Source organism: Hypanus sabinus, chromosome 22, assembly GCF_030144855.1.
Source record: "Hypanus sabinus isolate sHypSab1 chromosome 22, sHypSab1.hap1, whole genome shotgun sequence".
NCBI lineage: Eukaryota > Metazoa > Chordata > Chondrichthyes > Myliobatiformes > Dasyatidae > Hypanus > Hypanus sabinus.
This window is the reverse complement of record NC_082727.1, coordinates 58,739,317-58,755,952: the sequence shown is the minus strand read 5'-3', so window position 1 is coordinate 58,755,952 and position 16,636 is coordinate 58,739,317. Positions and strand designations below refer to the sequence as shown.

The 16,636-nt window shown below is 40.1% G+C and overlaps 1 protein-coding gene across 30 annotated transcripts in view; it reads right to left on the bottom strand.

Moving 5' to 3' along the window:
• The window catches only part of tcf7l2 (transcription factor 7 like 2), a 193,231-nt gene extending 184,355 nt beyond the window's left edge, over positions 1 to 8,876 (bottom strand). For 6 of the 30 annotated variants that reach the window (XM_059947851.1, XM_059947850.1, XM_059947855.1 and 3 more), the window contains exons 1-3: positions 8,333 to 8,870; positions 7,995 to 8,064; positions 7,641 to 7,765 (exon numbers count right to left, since the gene is read on the bottom strand). In XM_059947851.1, coding sequence (XP_059803834.1) covers positions 7,641 to 7,765; positions 7,995 to 8,064; positions 8,333 to 8,521 — 384 coding nt within the window. In that variant the 5' untranslated portion in view covers positions 8,522 to 8,870. Of the gene's footprint in view, positions 1 to 7,640; positions 7,766 to 7,994; positions 8,065 to 8,332 lie in introns of all 30 variants that reach the window. The other 24 variants (XM_059947857.1, XM_059947869.1, XM_059947858.1 and 21 more) reach the window with 7 other exon arrangements.
• Between the last annotated feature and the right edge of the window lie 7,760 nt (positions 8,877 to 16,636).

Here is a 16,636-nt window from a genome sequence, read left to right as displayed (position 1 = left end):
GTGAGGTCAAACTGCATCAGAAAATAAAAAAAGCTCCCTAATAATTGAAAAGTCAGTTGAGCAATAACAGATTCAAAGTACATTTATTATAAAAGTATGCTGAGCAGTATACAACTCTGAGATCCCTCTTCCCACAGACAGGCACGATACAAAGAAACACACAGGAACCAGTTCAAAGAAAAAGGAAACATGATGCCAGTTTAAAACATGTTGAGTTGATCAATCCCAGCCAATGGACCATTGCAGCCTCAGAACTTCTTGTATATGAAAAGTAATCTGGAAAGAATGTCCACCCCAGATGCAATCCCCACAAGAAGCAGTGGGAAGTCTTCAGATGGGAACCGGATTACACCCTCTCCATCCACTGTCACAGTCATACTGTCTTCATTCACTGAATACAGTAAGATTCATTGGTAAGACAAGAAAGAACAAGTGTGTAGACGTCCACTCCAGGTTTGTGGACTCTGAGATAGCTAATGAGACCAACTTGGGAACCACAAACACTTCCACAGATGGGATAGGTGGTGGTTGACCAGCTGAAGATGGGTGGGAAATTTATGATGTGGCTTCTGTCTGCTCCCAACGCGTGGCTTCATGGCTCCCAAATGCTCCTTTTCAACATTGAGCAGTCATGGGCCAGAGTCTACACAGATATTGCCTCTCTTCAAGCAGGTCTTGTGCAGATCCTTGAACCTTTTCCTCTGTCTGCCTACTAATCTCATGGTGAACACAGAATAGAGTATCCGTCATGGCCTGCCCAACTGAGCTGGAGAAGTGCAATCAAGATCTCAATACCATATAGATATGTTGGTCTGTAAGAAAGCAAAGATGCTGGTTTGCTTATTCTTCCAGTGAACTCAAAGGATTCTGCAGGGGCAACATTGGTAGTGAATTTTCCACCTTTGAGATTTCTGCTGACGGTCGGCCAAGTCTCTCACAAGCATGGAAGTGGAAAAGAAAAGAGTAACGGGAGTTATCAAAGCCAAAGCTCAACTTCACGATGAGATTTTCCACCTGCAGCAAATCAGAAAGCAGATAACTGGAGGGTTTAGCAGAGGAGCCAAGTTCAATGCCTGAGCTAAATATGCCAGCATTTTCCTCAAGAATGTATACTAGAATCCAAACTGGAGGCACAAAAGTGTCTGCTAAAGCTAGGCCTGGAAACCAAGGCAACAGTCATATTTTGTCCTTTCATTCTCATCTGTCAAATTCTCCCATTTCAGTTGTTTGCCTGGGGCTTTGGAATGGCTGGTTTTAGTGTTGTTGTCTCATTAGCAGGCAAGTCATAAATCAGAACAAGATCTGCTCGTATCAGCACTCTTGGGAGCACAAATTGAAACAGGCTCCATGGCACGCACCCATGTGGCACACACAAACAGATGCCTATGCACCCTGGGCCACACTGGGACCCGTGTATCCGGGAAGAAGCAGCTAGCAACAACATCACACTATAATTCTATATAGCTCAACCATGCAGTTACATAAACATTTATACAATATACTTTAAGTACTAGAGCCTTAAGGGGATTAAAAGAGGGGGAAAGTTTAAGGTGATTATAGGTTTTTCCTTTGCCTCTCAAAGCCCAAACATGAGAGATCACGGAAATGGGCAAGGCCGGCCAACAGGGCTCTGGTGAAGCTGTATAGACCAATCCCCTGTACAGTGGATGCAATGGATCACAGAAACATTGATGAACTCCAACCATACCATCAACTTCAGATATTGGAGACAGGACGTCATCGATGGCCTAGATAAAGGGCCCCAAGAAGAATAGGTTTTTTAATAGTTCTTCTAGAATAGCACCAGAGGAAGAGGTGGAATACAAAATCAACATCTAAAAGGAACTCAGATAGTAGGGTCTAGGCCACGTACATGCAGAGTGCATTAGTTTGAACTGGCAGCACGGTTGGCACAGACATCATGGAACGTTGGCCAGTACCTGTTCCTGTACTGGCCTACGTTCTAATATAAACACCCAGAGATTGATATGCACCTAATCTATTGAACTGGCATCGTACAACCTATTTTTACTCAGAAATCGTGTTTCACAGCACACCACCATAGCATTGGACCCATGAAGTAACTTGCATTGATGCAGCAGTTTCTATGCAAAGCTCACTTTTCAAGTAAAACACAAAATGCTGGAGGAACAAAATGCAGCACCTATGAAGGGAAATGAAGAGCCCGCATTTCAGTCTGAAATTACCAGCATCTGCAGTGTTTCACATGTCTTACTTTTCCAAGCTAGGGTGTAATACTGATTGCCAGTAGCTGAAATACAGCATACAACTCCCTTAACAAACAATAGCTATGTTCTTCCTCCCCACAATCTAGTCCTGCTGCACTGTCGGGAGTAAGCAGAACAGAAACAAATACCCTACTTACTGCACAGCTCCAGACTGCCCACCAGAATCTGCAGCTCACATAACAAACTGCAGAACAAGTTCATTATCTCATCTGTGTGCACTAAATTCCACACAGGACTCAGCCCAGCCAAGTTTAAAACCCTGTCAAAGGAATTGATTTTTACCCTTGCAAAATGAGCTTCCTTACCCTCCAACCCATTCCCCACCCATAAACAAACATCAGCACCACCCACCGCCGTTCTACTACTGCCAATTAGATTGACTGATTAGTGATGCCTCTGCCATCAATACTTTGATTTAGCGGATTGAATAGGGGTGGGGGTTTTGCTGGAAAAAGACAGGCTAAGCGCCAATTCATCCACAGCTTTCCTTTACAAATTACACCATCCACCTAGAATAGTTATTCTAAATTAACCAGCCATTTCTAGCTGGCTGATCTGTTTTGGTGTGGTTGGCATCTCCAGTCATTTTAATGAAGTTTTAATGTAAAGCCAGAGTGTGAATTCAACGGAGTGAAACAGAGAAAGGGACATCAGCTACAGTGGAATCTTCACCAGAAAAGGGTAAAACGCACCGTGCTTCCTTTTCAATTAAGGAATTGGCCTAAGCACCTCCTACACCAACCCCGTCTAGTACCAGAGGTCATGCATTGAAGGTGAAAGGGGATAGGCTCAAAAGGGATGTGACCTGTCTTTCAAAACTCAAGAGTGGTTACAATGAATGATCAATTAACCAACCGGTCGGTATGTCTTCAGACTGTGGGAGGAAACCGGAGCACCGGGAGGAAACCCACAGGGAGAACACACTAGCTCCTTACAGGCGGCGGCAGGAATTGAACCCGGGTCACCAGCACCGTAAAACATGCTACCGTGCCGCCCTTTTAAGAGATTTTCTTAGACAGGCCGATGAATACCAGGAAGATGGAGGGCGATGGAGGTAGGAGCCTGGCCTGTGGAGTTCCTCCAGCATTTTGTGTGTGTTGCTCGGATTTCCAGCATCTGCAGATTTTCTCATTTGTAGATAGGGCAGATTTTGGGTTTTTTTTAAAATGTACATTTTAGCTGGTGTGACACAACATTGTGGGCTGAGAGGCCTGTTCCTGTGCTGTACTGTTCTATGTAACCCCAACTGAACACAAAGCAAAAAGAAATCCTTGTGCTCAAAATCAATTTGTAAATATTTACTGCGTGAAGTTTTCCATTTGTTGAGAAACCTCGCCACAATCTACATCTGCAATTCATTGATTTAAATTTACCACATGTTGAGATGGGAGCGGTCTCAATTCCATTTGAATCACTGCACAAATATGCAAGTGATTTATTGTTTTTTTTAAAAATCGCGCTGGTTTAGTTGCACTGCCCTACTTGTGCAAATTACTCCAGGTCTGGCAGGCCGTGAACAATCCGGACAGACTAATCAGACTTTGTAAAGGTACCCTGCCCTGCTAATGCTTTCACAATCCAAAACCAAAATGCCAAGCAAGACATTTGCAAAAACTGCTCAACTACTGAGGCATCAGACACACAGCAAAGGGTCTGATGTGGTGTTAAAGAACCCATTCAGTGTCATAAACCCCCTGGAGATAGCAATTAGGGACAATTAACATGTGTAACCATAGTACTAGATGGAAGACACTTACAAAATCTCACACACACCTGGGAGCAAGGCATTAACCAACTCTTTACCACAAACAATTAAAACCCTATGTAAACGCACTTAATCCAGATTACAATTCTGCATGTGTTCAGAGGGTTAACTCTGCAAAATGAAAGCAGCCAATGACAAATAAACATTACTGCAAGAAATAATGAATCCTGACTAATCCTCACACACTTCTAATTCCCCAGTTCTCTCTGGCACTAAACCCCACTCCCCCAGATCCTCCTTGGGTCACAGGGTACAAGGCCAGTGTGACATCAGGTAATTCAGCATCCACATATGACACATGCCGTAAATAATCCCAACTGATTTATGACTTGGTTGCAACTGCCGGCCCAGGACTTGGGGGTGGCAAATTTCTTCCTGACGGTTCATCAAGGTGCAACTTTGGCCGCACAGTAGCTGCAAAATCAGACCGGGAACTTTTGACTCACTAATTCACCTTTAGGCAGAAAGAAAAACAGCATTTCTCCTACAATCTCCAGCCCTTGAAAGTTCCACTGCCACACATCTCTATATTCTAGAGTTAAATGTAGCTCTCAGAAACTGAAGAACCAGCCGTTAGGGGGGAAAAAAACTTCTATAGGACAGCTGGAACATCTCCTCCAACTTTAGTCATGTTCTCACAAATCTCTGCAGCTGTCATTCCCAAGCACGTCATGCTGAACACGAGTTCCCAGCCAGTTTTGCAGTATTTCAATTCATTTCTTTGAGCCACAACCACCATTTTCTTTCAATTATGAGAGCAAGATACAGATGCACAAATTCAAAACAATAAGACAGTGTTTCGATATACACCCGACATAACAATTACAGTTGCCTGCATCAGGAGTGTCTGCAGACTGGCATCACCCACAACACTTTTAAAATAGCTTCCATTAAAATAGGGGTTCTATTTTGAAAGCAGTATTTACAGAACATCTTCACTGTACTAATAATGACTGGCAGAGGTAAAGTGCAACACATCCTTGTGAAATTAAAGTACATTCTTGTCAAGATAGTGACTGAAAAATAAAAATGCATATGTGAAGCACTTCTACAATTTTAACCTTAAAAGCAAAATATTTCTGCACCTGATCAAAAAATTGCTCAATTCAACCTGACTGTGCTGTAATTCAAAAGATATAGCTCATCACAGACCAGCCATTTCCAATTTCAGCAAGTTTATTTTGAAACATTTGTGGTCACTGTGTGAAAACTACTATCCATAATAGACTTTTAAATAACCTTTTGTGAAGCATGCAAAATTGGCACCACAAACAGAGCAAAACAATAAAAGATTTGTATTTGATTTAACTTATAAACACCGATACAAGTCATGAAAAGGCCTAAGAAATAGTGCGTGACTGAACCCTAGCTGAAAGATTTTTTTTAAATACATCAATTGCTGATAATACGTACGGCACACAAATCTTATTACTAAAAAAGACCAATAACACCTGGTCAATTCAATATGATGAGTATTCTATTGTTCCAGGTGAAACAGGAACTGTGCAATGATAAATAATTCTGCATTGTAATACAGATTGTAAAATAGCCAGATAATTTCCAGGAATGGATATTATTAGCTTGCCCTTCATTTTGAGTCCACAGTCCCATAGTGGAACTATGTATGTAACCTTAATTGAAAATTAGCACAAAACACATTAGGACAACACCTGAATTACAAAATTAAATGCACTATAATCATTTCTCATCTGATTGCAGCCATCACCTCCGCCCTCCCCAACCAAAAGAATGTGCTGGAAATTCAGGAACTATTTTTTTAATTTATTACTATTTGCTGACCTAAAGCAGAGTAATTCAAACTAATGGATACTCAAAAGAAACTGAACACAGAAAACCGTGCAATTTAAGTACAAATGGGTATTTCGAAGGTCTATAGTACTCCTGTACTTGATCGACGTTATTCTACCAAATGGCAAAAAAAAACTCCATGTGCTTGTGCATGTACTCTCAAAACATTCGACTTCGGTACACAATACCTGGCAAGTTGATGGAGCCAAACATTTATTTCTAAGCAATGAATTTTTAAACCAAAATTACACAAGCTCTGAAGTCTTTCTAAAACCGGCCAAACATTTTATTTCTTAAGCTTACTTGCTCTGCTAAGATTCTGCCGAAAGCTCTTCATATCTTAAATAGTTATTTTCAACTCAAAGTCGTTAAACTTTAAAAACTGCATTTGAAACGAGAGCGAAATTATAATTTCAGTTAAAAATCTCATTTTATAGGAACTAGAATCGGTTCTGTTGGCCACTCAGCAAGGAAAAACTACAAGACTCAAATTGCATGGTAAACTGCATCTTGCAAAAATAATTGATCCGTAGCTCAGCAAAGTTGAGACCCTTTTAGCAAAAGTCCAAAAATTTATTAATAAGGCTGTTCAAATTAAGTCTGACTCGACTCATTTTGAAAGTTGCTATTGTGGTCTCAGTATAAAATGAGTCAACAGAAAGAGCACAGATTTCTCCACTGTAGCCAATGTAACCCAGACGTTCACAGCAGATTCAGAAATCACTCTATAAACATCTTCACCCCTTTCTTGAATCCAACACGTGGAATTAATCTGAGACGTCAGATTAGGAAAGGCGGGGGGGGGGGGGGGGAGAAATGGGAGGAGAGAAAGAAGGGGCCTAAATTGTAAATAAAAATGCCTTGTATCTACGCAACGAGGATTTCGAGTCCAGGAGGGCAGTTTCACTGTTCAGTGCCTCTTGTCAGAAAGTATCAAAGTTTCCCCCTAGTTTATTTCACGTGACTCTGCTGGTATTTCAGGGAAGCTGACAGTTCCGAGAGATCGTAGAGGTGAACAGGGATGAGACATAAAGCCCATCCAGTCTAGCAAATTAGCCCCAATCGCAAAAGAGTAATATCCCGCTGAGCCTCCTATTGTATTGCACGATGACCTGTAAATTTCCAACACAACTAAGGTTTGACAAAAAGGTCTGACTCCCCTAATCGGAATTCCACGAAAACAAAAGCAAATCGCCGCAACGGAGTCTCCTACACCGGGGGGGGGGGGGGGGGGGGGGGATCCGAAATCGCTTTCTACAAATTACTGTAATGACTGTTCACAAAAGCTGCCGTTTTCAAAAACACGCTCTCTTCCCCCCCCCCCCCCACCACAATCAGTCAGCTTTCAGAAATAAAAACACAGGATATTCCTGTGTGTGAAGAGAAAGGCACACACACAAAATGTGGTGACAGGAAAAATAAGACCCTGAAACAATCGAGCTGGAAAGTGGCAACTGTCAGAGGAAAATCTGAACAACATCCACTTGTTGAACCAAGATTGAGGGGGGAGGGGGATTTATTTTGCACCCAAAAATTCCTGCACTCAAATACTCAGCACGGGCTCTTAAAAGTCACCAGAGCATCAAAAATAAGTTTGCAGCTGTTGTTTTGGGGAGGGGAGGGTTCCTTATTTTTATAGTAAATGTCTTTACCTAAAACATGAGGAGAAACGTGGCAAACGGGGTGGGGAAGCAGCACTCTGCTCATTAAAAGGGAAAAATTGTGTAATTTTCTTAAATATTATCCAGGAACACAAAACTTTAAAAACTTTTTTTTGTTAAAGAAGCTCCTTTATTTTAAATAAATGCACAACCTACCGTCCTGGCGCTGGGAGATAAAGATCCATTGGGGAGGTAAGGACTTGCCAGGTCAGGAATCATAATGAACGGATAGCCGGGATATGGTGGGCCCTTGAACAGACTTCCTCCATCTTGCCTCTTTGCTACTCGGTCAAGAAACATGGCGGGGAATAAGAAGGCGAGAGAGAGTGACAAACAAAGTTAGGGATCAAAACTTTTTCTTACTTCTTTTTAAAAACAAGAAGAATTTCCCCCCCAAAAAAGTAGCCGCTCTCGCTTCAGCGAGAAAAAACAGTTAAAAGTAATTTAGCAAGGCAAACAAAAAATAAGTAAAATCATTTTCCTTTTTTTCCTCCTTCAAAAACAACTCACCTTCTTCTAAACTCTCCCTGGACTTGTCCCGAAAAGTTTCTGAATGCCGAGGCGGCGGCCGCCTTTCCGCCTAAAAGGAACATGGTGGATGGGTCAGGGAGAGAAACAAGAATTGCGATTATTTAGCAGAGATCATCAGGTTGTAAGAATGTATTTATTTTAAAAACTGGTGAAATAAAACATAATAAATACGCAATCTCACGCCTGCTAAGTATGAGATGGAGATTTTTTTGTGTGGGTGTTGCAACTAATAATGACCCCCACACACACATACAGAAACACACTTTCTCTTCCTTCACATATTTTAAAAATACATAAACAAGAGGTTTGCTCCTTACCTCGGAGTCTGATGAACTGTTTTGGTTGGTCTCTGACTCGTTTACTAATGAAGACTTGACGTCTGCTAAATCCCTTTCTGCAGAAGCGTTTTCCGAGATCTTTTCTTCCTGCTCTCCTTCATCTTTAAAAGAGATCATTTCATCATTGGCCCCTAGATCGTCGCCGCCACCGCTGTTCAGCTGCGGCATCTTTAATTTTGTTTTTTTTTTAAATGCCCCCTTTTCCCCCCTTTTTTTATAAAGTGATCGACTTGCTGCAACTCGTTCGGAGAGAGAGGGGAAAGGAGTGGGGAAAGGAGGAGGGGGTTGTTAATCCGTCGCAAGTATGATTTCTTTTTCTCTCTCTCTCTTTCTTCTTCTTCTCCTCCTTCTTCTTGCCCCCCTCGCTGTCTGGGAGTAAGTAAATAAATTGCAGGAGCGGTAATTGTTAGTGAATGCACGCCGAGGAGCTAGCTCTCCTGCTCGGAGTGAAGTTGTTGCAGACTCGGCGGCGGCTGCTCCACTTCAAAGGCTCGCCGCTGTTTGATTGACACTTTGATTGACAGGAAAAGCTCCACAGACTGTCCCGCTTGCAAACTAATGAGATGCACAAGAGGGCAATGCGTATCGAGTAATGAGGAGGGACTTCCATGACGTCTGCATAAATAAATTAAAAGGGAACACAGAGAGAGGGAGAGGGGCTGGCTGAGGTTTTTTAGTGATAATCAAAAGCCCTTGAACTTGATTTCCTCAAATTTTTTTATGTATTTTTTCTTTGCTCTGCTCTGTTTTGATCATCTTAACTTTTGCTCCAGTTTTTCCATCAACCCGTCAAGGGTTCCTAGATTTTTTTTATTGCAACATGCTGCCTTAGCCTTACAAGCAATCGATCTTTTTATACACATATGGTGAATCAAGCGGTTGTTTTTAAACTAGCACATCTTCTTATGTGTGTAAATCCCTGATTTGACCAGCTCTCTAACTGCACGTGCTAATCAACACGAAACCATTTCAAATCCGCAATAATAATTAATATGTCATTGAACCGAAATGCGTTGTATTTGTAGATATCGCGGAGTTTTTAAGTATGCAACAACCTCTTTGACACGAAGTATTGTCATCTATTACCGTTATTACCGCGTAGCTGGCAAAACCACGTAAATAGTGCTTTAAACATTTTCGCGAGTATGAGCCTCGATAATAATAGTAATTTTAACAATATTACAGACGAAGCGATAAGGATTTTTTAACGGAAACTTTGGACCGTGCCGTATTTCGAGTTTAACAGAGCCGTATAGATATAATCTTAAATATTAACTGAAATATTCAAGTTCACTAGCGCTAAGGACGGTCCGATAATATCGCAAGAACACTCTCAGTAGCTTAATATAAGAGATTATTTCAAATTCTGCAGCGTTTTGCATTTTGCACAGTTACTGTAAACCGCCTCAAAAATGATTAAAACAACATATTATCCGGGAGTTCGCACGCAGTTGGCTAATTTATTTGGAAACAGATTAATACAAAAATACCTCATATTCAATACATTCTACTCATTGCATACCCAATATTTTTACACAATTTTTGTTTCAAATATTTATGTGATGGTCAATTATTTATTTTCTGCCCTTTTATTAGACCAGCTTATGAATGAAATGTGTTGGTGCATCAAATGAGCATGCTGTGTATAAACTGTACGGGGAATTAACATCTCTCCATCTCCTTTGATTCGGGCGATTACTAACGCCTCTGCAGCCCTAATACAAAAGGGATCGCTTTTACTTAGCTATATTAAATCAGCACATGCACATTATAAAGCATTACAAAGACAAAGGCAAGATTTGCATCCTTGTGCAACTGTCTTTCAACTATTATTAAGCCATCATTGATGTGTGAAAAATTGATGTTCTGTAAGAGGACTAATGGTGGAGGAGGGATTCGAGGTGGAGTTGTTGGCACTTTGATCTTTGATCGGCAAATTCCCATTTTTCTTTGTGCGACTATATTTGGTAAATCAGACTTGCACTCCACGTGTTGTGGGGAGTAGAACGGTCATTGCTTACTTCCGGGTTTGAGGGGAGAATAAAATCTCACACGGGTAATGACGTTAAATTATTTCTCTACGCTTGTCAATTGTACTGGTGTTTTCCACCTATTGATTATCGCAAACCTCTGCAATTACATTGCAAGGTATTAACAAATGTTAAGGTACGTGAATTGTACAGGCAAAATAACTACTTTCACAATGCGTATGATTTTCATAAGGTCTATATCTTGCTTCGTAAAACTATTGATTGAACTATCTCTACAAAACATCAAAATGTTTTCATTGAAGATGAAAAAATAACATCAATGTCAACACGCACCTTAATTAATTAATACAGTACTAATGTGCATTATTAATGTTGATAGGTCAAAACCATGTCTGATTTAAATATACCACAGAGAAAACCTTATGGTTAACACTGGCAGAGTAAGAGGATTGTTATATTTAATTGGCCCGTTATTTTTTATTTAAGCATAATGTTTTCACAGTTTATTGTGTCCCTGGCGGCAACCAACCAGAAAGGGTCATGACACGAACATTGGAAAGATTGGAAAAATAGAAAAGGACATGGGGCAGATTAAGCGGAATACACCAGGCAGAAGGGACGCCTTTCCTCAGCAGCAAGGAAGCTATGGACTTGCTGGAGACAGGAGGATGCATTGGGGGATCTAACAGCATCGGGACCACTACTCTCCAAAAGCGCTTGCCAAAAAAAAACAAAATTACATTACACACACAGAGGTGGATTTCCCAAAGATACAATTGCCTTCAGCAAAGGAACACCTTATGCAGCAGCGGAAAAGACTTTAGCGAGGTGGCTTCTACTCTCTCGCCACCTCGAAGTCTGCGCCCCTTCTTTTTCCATAGCAATACCGTGAGGAAAAAGTTTTATTGAACACGAGAATCTTAATTTTCGCTGGTAGAGTGTTTTCTTTTCATCTACAAAATCCTAGATTAGACTGACCCATTTCTGCCGGCAGCGCATTTAGACCCAATCGCGTGTTAAGTACCACAACAGACAGAATATACATTAGAAATAATGGAATTGTTACATACACTTGCTTGGCGCATAGATTGTTTACAATCTCACTTTATATCGATCTGTTTATATTGATTTCTGTGATTGTTGTTGCCCAAAGATGCCGCTAAAGTTCTCTCTTTTTCTTTGTCTTGCAATGGTGTGGGAGGATTAGAACAAGTTTGAAGTTTCGACAGTTGTTTCAGATATAAAGACCCCCTCTGTCCCAGGATGTTCAATTAGTAAAAATCAAACCGTGTATCTCATTGTATGTAAATTGTAAAAGTGCATACATTGACACACGTTCGAAGAATAACCATTGACAATATCTTCATCGTATTTCATAATTAATTGCATTAAGAAAAGGCTACCTTAACGCGGAAACCTCAAATTTACGTAATTCACATTTTTTTGAATCGAAATCGTTTGTAACACAATGAAACAGAGCCTGAAATCAGAATAGCGACGAGAATTTACAATTGAATGAAACAATGGGTATTTATTGAGAACAACTATTAACCATCAGGTAATTTCGTTAAACAAAGTTTATCTTTTTAAATTCTTCAATACTTGCTGAGGCGTGACTGGAAATGAACCATATTAATTGATCCAAGATGTACTCCGAGTCCTGGAGAGACTTCACTCGAGCATTTGGAACAGTTATTCAGTCTGTTAATCACATATTGCAACAAGGGCTGTGTTTACATTGGACAAACCAAAAAACAATCACTTTTGATTTTAATGGCTTAAAGACTTCACGCTAACCATGTGCTTGGGAGAGAGGACTCTATCGCTGATTCCGAGAATGGTAGAGTTCGAAACCTCTGAAAATTACTAATGTGGAGAAAAGGAAATAAACAGAGAAACTGAAAGAATGAAGAGATGAGGAATTAAGCACGATTTTGTAAAATAAATTGTGTAAACTTGTTGTGCACATTCTTTTAGAAATAGCTTTCACTTTGAATCAAACTTTCTATAATTATTTACAAATATGCCCGACACTTATCAGCTATGCAGCCAAGAAAAAATAAAGCTTTCATAAAAAAAGGTGACTTCAGAGTGCAAGATTTAAAAAAGTATAGGTCTGTTTTGCATAGAATAGATAATTATACTGACATAATCCAAAGAGGGTAATTACAAAGTATCTTATTTGTGAAATGCTATTTCTGGGGGAAAGGTTATAAAAGCATATTTTGACTTACCTGGCTACAGTAAAGATGAAATATTATAAATGGCCATGATGGTCAAAAAATTCCAGGTAGTAATTTTATAATTAAGTATAGCCATAATTGCTAATTTAAACCAAAATGTCCCAGCTCTATACACAACATTACAACCTGGCAGGCATCCCTCATACTTGCTGTTTTAAACACATTTATCCTCAAATGAATAAATTGATATAAAAATAAAAATAATATTAACCAATGCTTTAAGACATAACTTAGTGATAGACCCTATGTATCAAATGCAGATACCCTAAATATTGTGTATGGACATATTCCTACTGTAACTTGCATTGGCTAGCAAAAATAGCTTGCATTATTTTTTGTGAGAATTAGTTGTGCAGAACCATGCTGCCTATACCTCCCAACTACTTCATTAGCTGCCCTGAGATGATGAAAGACTCCAAATAAATGCAGTTCTTTCAGTTTTGATATCTAATGAAATATCATTCACAGAGACCCATATAATGAGGCACAGCAATATGTTAATTAACTAGAATTTAATTCTATAAACTAATATAGACTGATAACCAGCAGAAATAAACAGTGTTAGAGCTATAAAGATGATCTCAAAATACATCCAGATAATCCATAAAATGACATTAAAATCCAACATTTAATTATACAATAGCACATTGATACCCTAAAAAAGCTCATCCTTATTCCTAAGCAACAGCATACTATTTTAATAAAGCATTATTTTGTCACAACTAACATATTTTGTCCTCAGCAAGAGTGTAAAAGCATCAGGAACCTGGGACACACAATGTCCTACATTGTTTCTCCATCATACATCCACAGTAGTTTTGCAAACTTAAGTTTGGATGTATGTCTCTTTTGCCCCCTGCACTGCTGGCATTTAGTGCAGCAATGAAGGTCCATTTCTGGCGGAGGTCAAGGCTTCCTCATCATGTCAGCAGCCTCACCTGGTTTTCACCACTGTCAGTCATGCAGGTCCAAGGTTGAGACTCAGCAATACCATCACACTCCGATGTAGAAGAATTCTTCATTGCTGTTTCTATAACAGTTTTGTTTTACCAGTCAGGGGTTTTGGCGCTGAGTTGACCCCTGAGCCTGGAGGACCAGCGGACCTCTCTTAGTCTGGCCTCTACCCTTTGACCTTAACATGGGACACCTTATCAGAAGGCAAGGCATAAAGCCCTGACTCCAACCATACATGACTCTCAGTGTCCTCGAGGCACGCAAGTCTCCAAACCATGACAAGGTTGTAATCCTCTTTGCATGTACATACAGAGTTTTATAACAGGACCAAACCATTCCATGCCTCACACTTGTTCACCCATCTAACGTCTTCCAAAATCCCTTTAATCACAGACTTGAATACTGACTCACACCACTGTTTTTGGAGAAAGAACAATACCTTATTTTACAAAATCATGGGGAATACAGTTTATTGTCATCTAACTTGACATCATTATTAGTCTGTTAAGCTCTTGTATCAATGCCCACTAAGGCCAATACTAAGGTATCAGTCTGAGGGGAAAGGGCCACACCAGAATCAGAATCAGGTCTGATATCACTGGCGTAAGTTGTAAAATTTGTTTGTTTTGCAGCAACTAAACATAATTCTTCAAATGGCATATGACCAAGCATATCCTCTTTCTCTATCTAATTCAATTCATAGTGCAACAACCTTGCACTCAACTTCAGAAAGACGAAAGAGCTGATGGTGGAGTTCAGGAAGGGTGAGACAAAGGAACACATACCAATCCTCATAGAGGGATCAGGAGTGGGGAGAGTGAGCAATTTCAAGTTCCTGGGCATCAAGATCTCTGAGGACCTAACCTGGTCCCAACATATCGATGTAGTTATAAAGGGGACAAGACAGTGACTATACTTCATTTGGAGTTTGAAAAGATTTGGTATGTCAACAAATACACTAAAAAACTTCTATCTTTCTACTGTGGAGAGCATTCTGACAGACTGCATCACTGTCTGGTATGGGGAGGGGGGGCTGCCTACTGCACAGGACCAAAAGAAGCTGCAGAGGGTTGTAAATTTAGTCGGCTCCATCTTGGGTACTAGCCTATAAAGTACCCAGGCCATCTTCGAGGAGCGGTGTCTCAGAAAGGCAGCGTCCATTATTAAGGAACTTCACCACCCTTTTCTCACTGTTACCATGAGGTAGGAGGTACAGAAGGCACACACTCAGCGATTCAGGAACAGCGTCTTCCCCTCTGCCATCCATTGAACCCGTGAACACTATCTCACTTTTGAATATATATTTTTTATGTTTTTGCACAATTTTTAATCTATTCAATATATATTTACTGTAATTGATCTACCTATGTAGTACTATTATTATCATTTTACTTTTTTTCTTCTGTATCATGTATTGCATTGAACTGCTGCTACTAAGTTAACAAATTTCACAACACATGCTGGTGTTAATAAACCTGATTCTGATTCTGATTATCTTGAGAATAAAAACTTTTATTTTCTTAGTCTTTTTGGTTCCTTTTCATATTGCCATTTTAAGGCTTGTATGCCTAGATTCTCAGTGTGTTTTGGCAACTTCATGGTTCCTTGTCTTTTATTGATTGCAAATCATTTCTACATTGTATCATATTGAACTATGCTGGTATGGATTCCTTGGATTCAAATTAATTGCTTCACTCATCTCCATAATGAAATAAACAAGTTTTTTCTTCCTTATTTAATAGACCACTTCTTGCTGCCAGTGGTAATGTGCAAATCTTACCTTTAAGGTCTTCCCAATCTTCAATGGCAAGGATATAATGCTTTGATGTGGTTGTGGAAGCAAGATTTGCAGGATGACACCCATATATAAATTAACAAAAAATTCCTTGAAGCCCACCTAAGTTAGTCAAACTTGCCTAAAAATAGGAATACTCCTGCGAGTCTCTAACATTCATTCCAAATCGATGATGGTTGTCGTCGTATCTGGCGATGACAGGAAACCTGTCCAGGACAGTTTTTAAAGTGGAAAAGCCATTACACTGTATCGCATCGTACTGCTGCTGCAAAGTTACTAAATTTCAAGACATATGCCAGTGATATTAAACCTGATTCTGAAATCTGCAGGCCGTTTGTGCCAAAGCACCTCCATAGCATCAGAATTTATGAAATGGTCACATTATCACCATGTGAGTGATAACCATACTGAGGCCAAAGTGAAGCAGTCCACAATATGATGGGAGACTCTTGCCCCTTACCACAGTGAATCCTGTGTACAGGCAATTACCTTCTATGTATCACATAGGGTGGAGTCAATGGCACTAGTAGTAAATAGAGAAATCTGAATAAGGGAGAAGGCAACTAAACTCCTGAAGAATAGAACTGGAAATGCCCTTGAAAAAGCAGATTGCAAGAAGTCCTGATATTGCGAAAGGCACCACAAAATATATTCTTTCTTTTTTGACATCGACAAATTAACTAATTGTTTTTGAACAATGTACATAAGATATTAAATATCTCTGGAATGGATTCGGAGGACTGGAAAATTGCAAATGTCATTCCACTCTTTAAGAAGGGAGGGAGGCAGAAGAAAAGAGTTTTTAGGCCAATTAGCCTGACCAGTGTTTGGGAAGATGTTGGAGTCTATTATTAAGGATGAGGTTTTGGGTGCTTGAAGGCGCATGATAAAATAGGTCAAAGTCAACATGGTTTTCTAAAGGGGAAACTTTGCCTGACAGGTTTGTTGGAATTATTTGAGGAAGTAACAGGCAGGATAGACAAAGGAGAGTCAGTGGTTGTTGTTTACTTGGATTTTACTTGGATTTGACAAGGTGCCACACATGATGCTATTTAACAAGATAGGAGTCCATGGCATTACAGGAAAGATACTAACATGAATTGAAGATTGGCTGGCTGGCTGGAGGCAAAGTGTGGGAAAAAGGGGGCATTTTCTGGTTGGCTGCTAGTGACTAGTGTTATGTCACAGGAGTCAATGTTGGGACTGCTGCTGTAGTCACATTATAGGCATCCGTTAGTCTCGTGAGACCATGGATTGCGCTTTGGAAGGTTTTCAGTGCGCAGTCCTGGGCAGGGTTGTA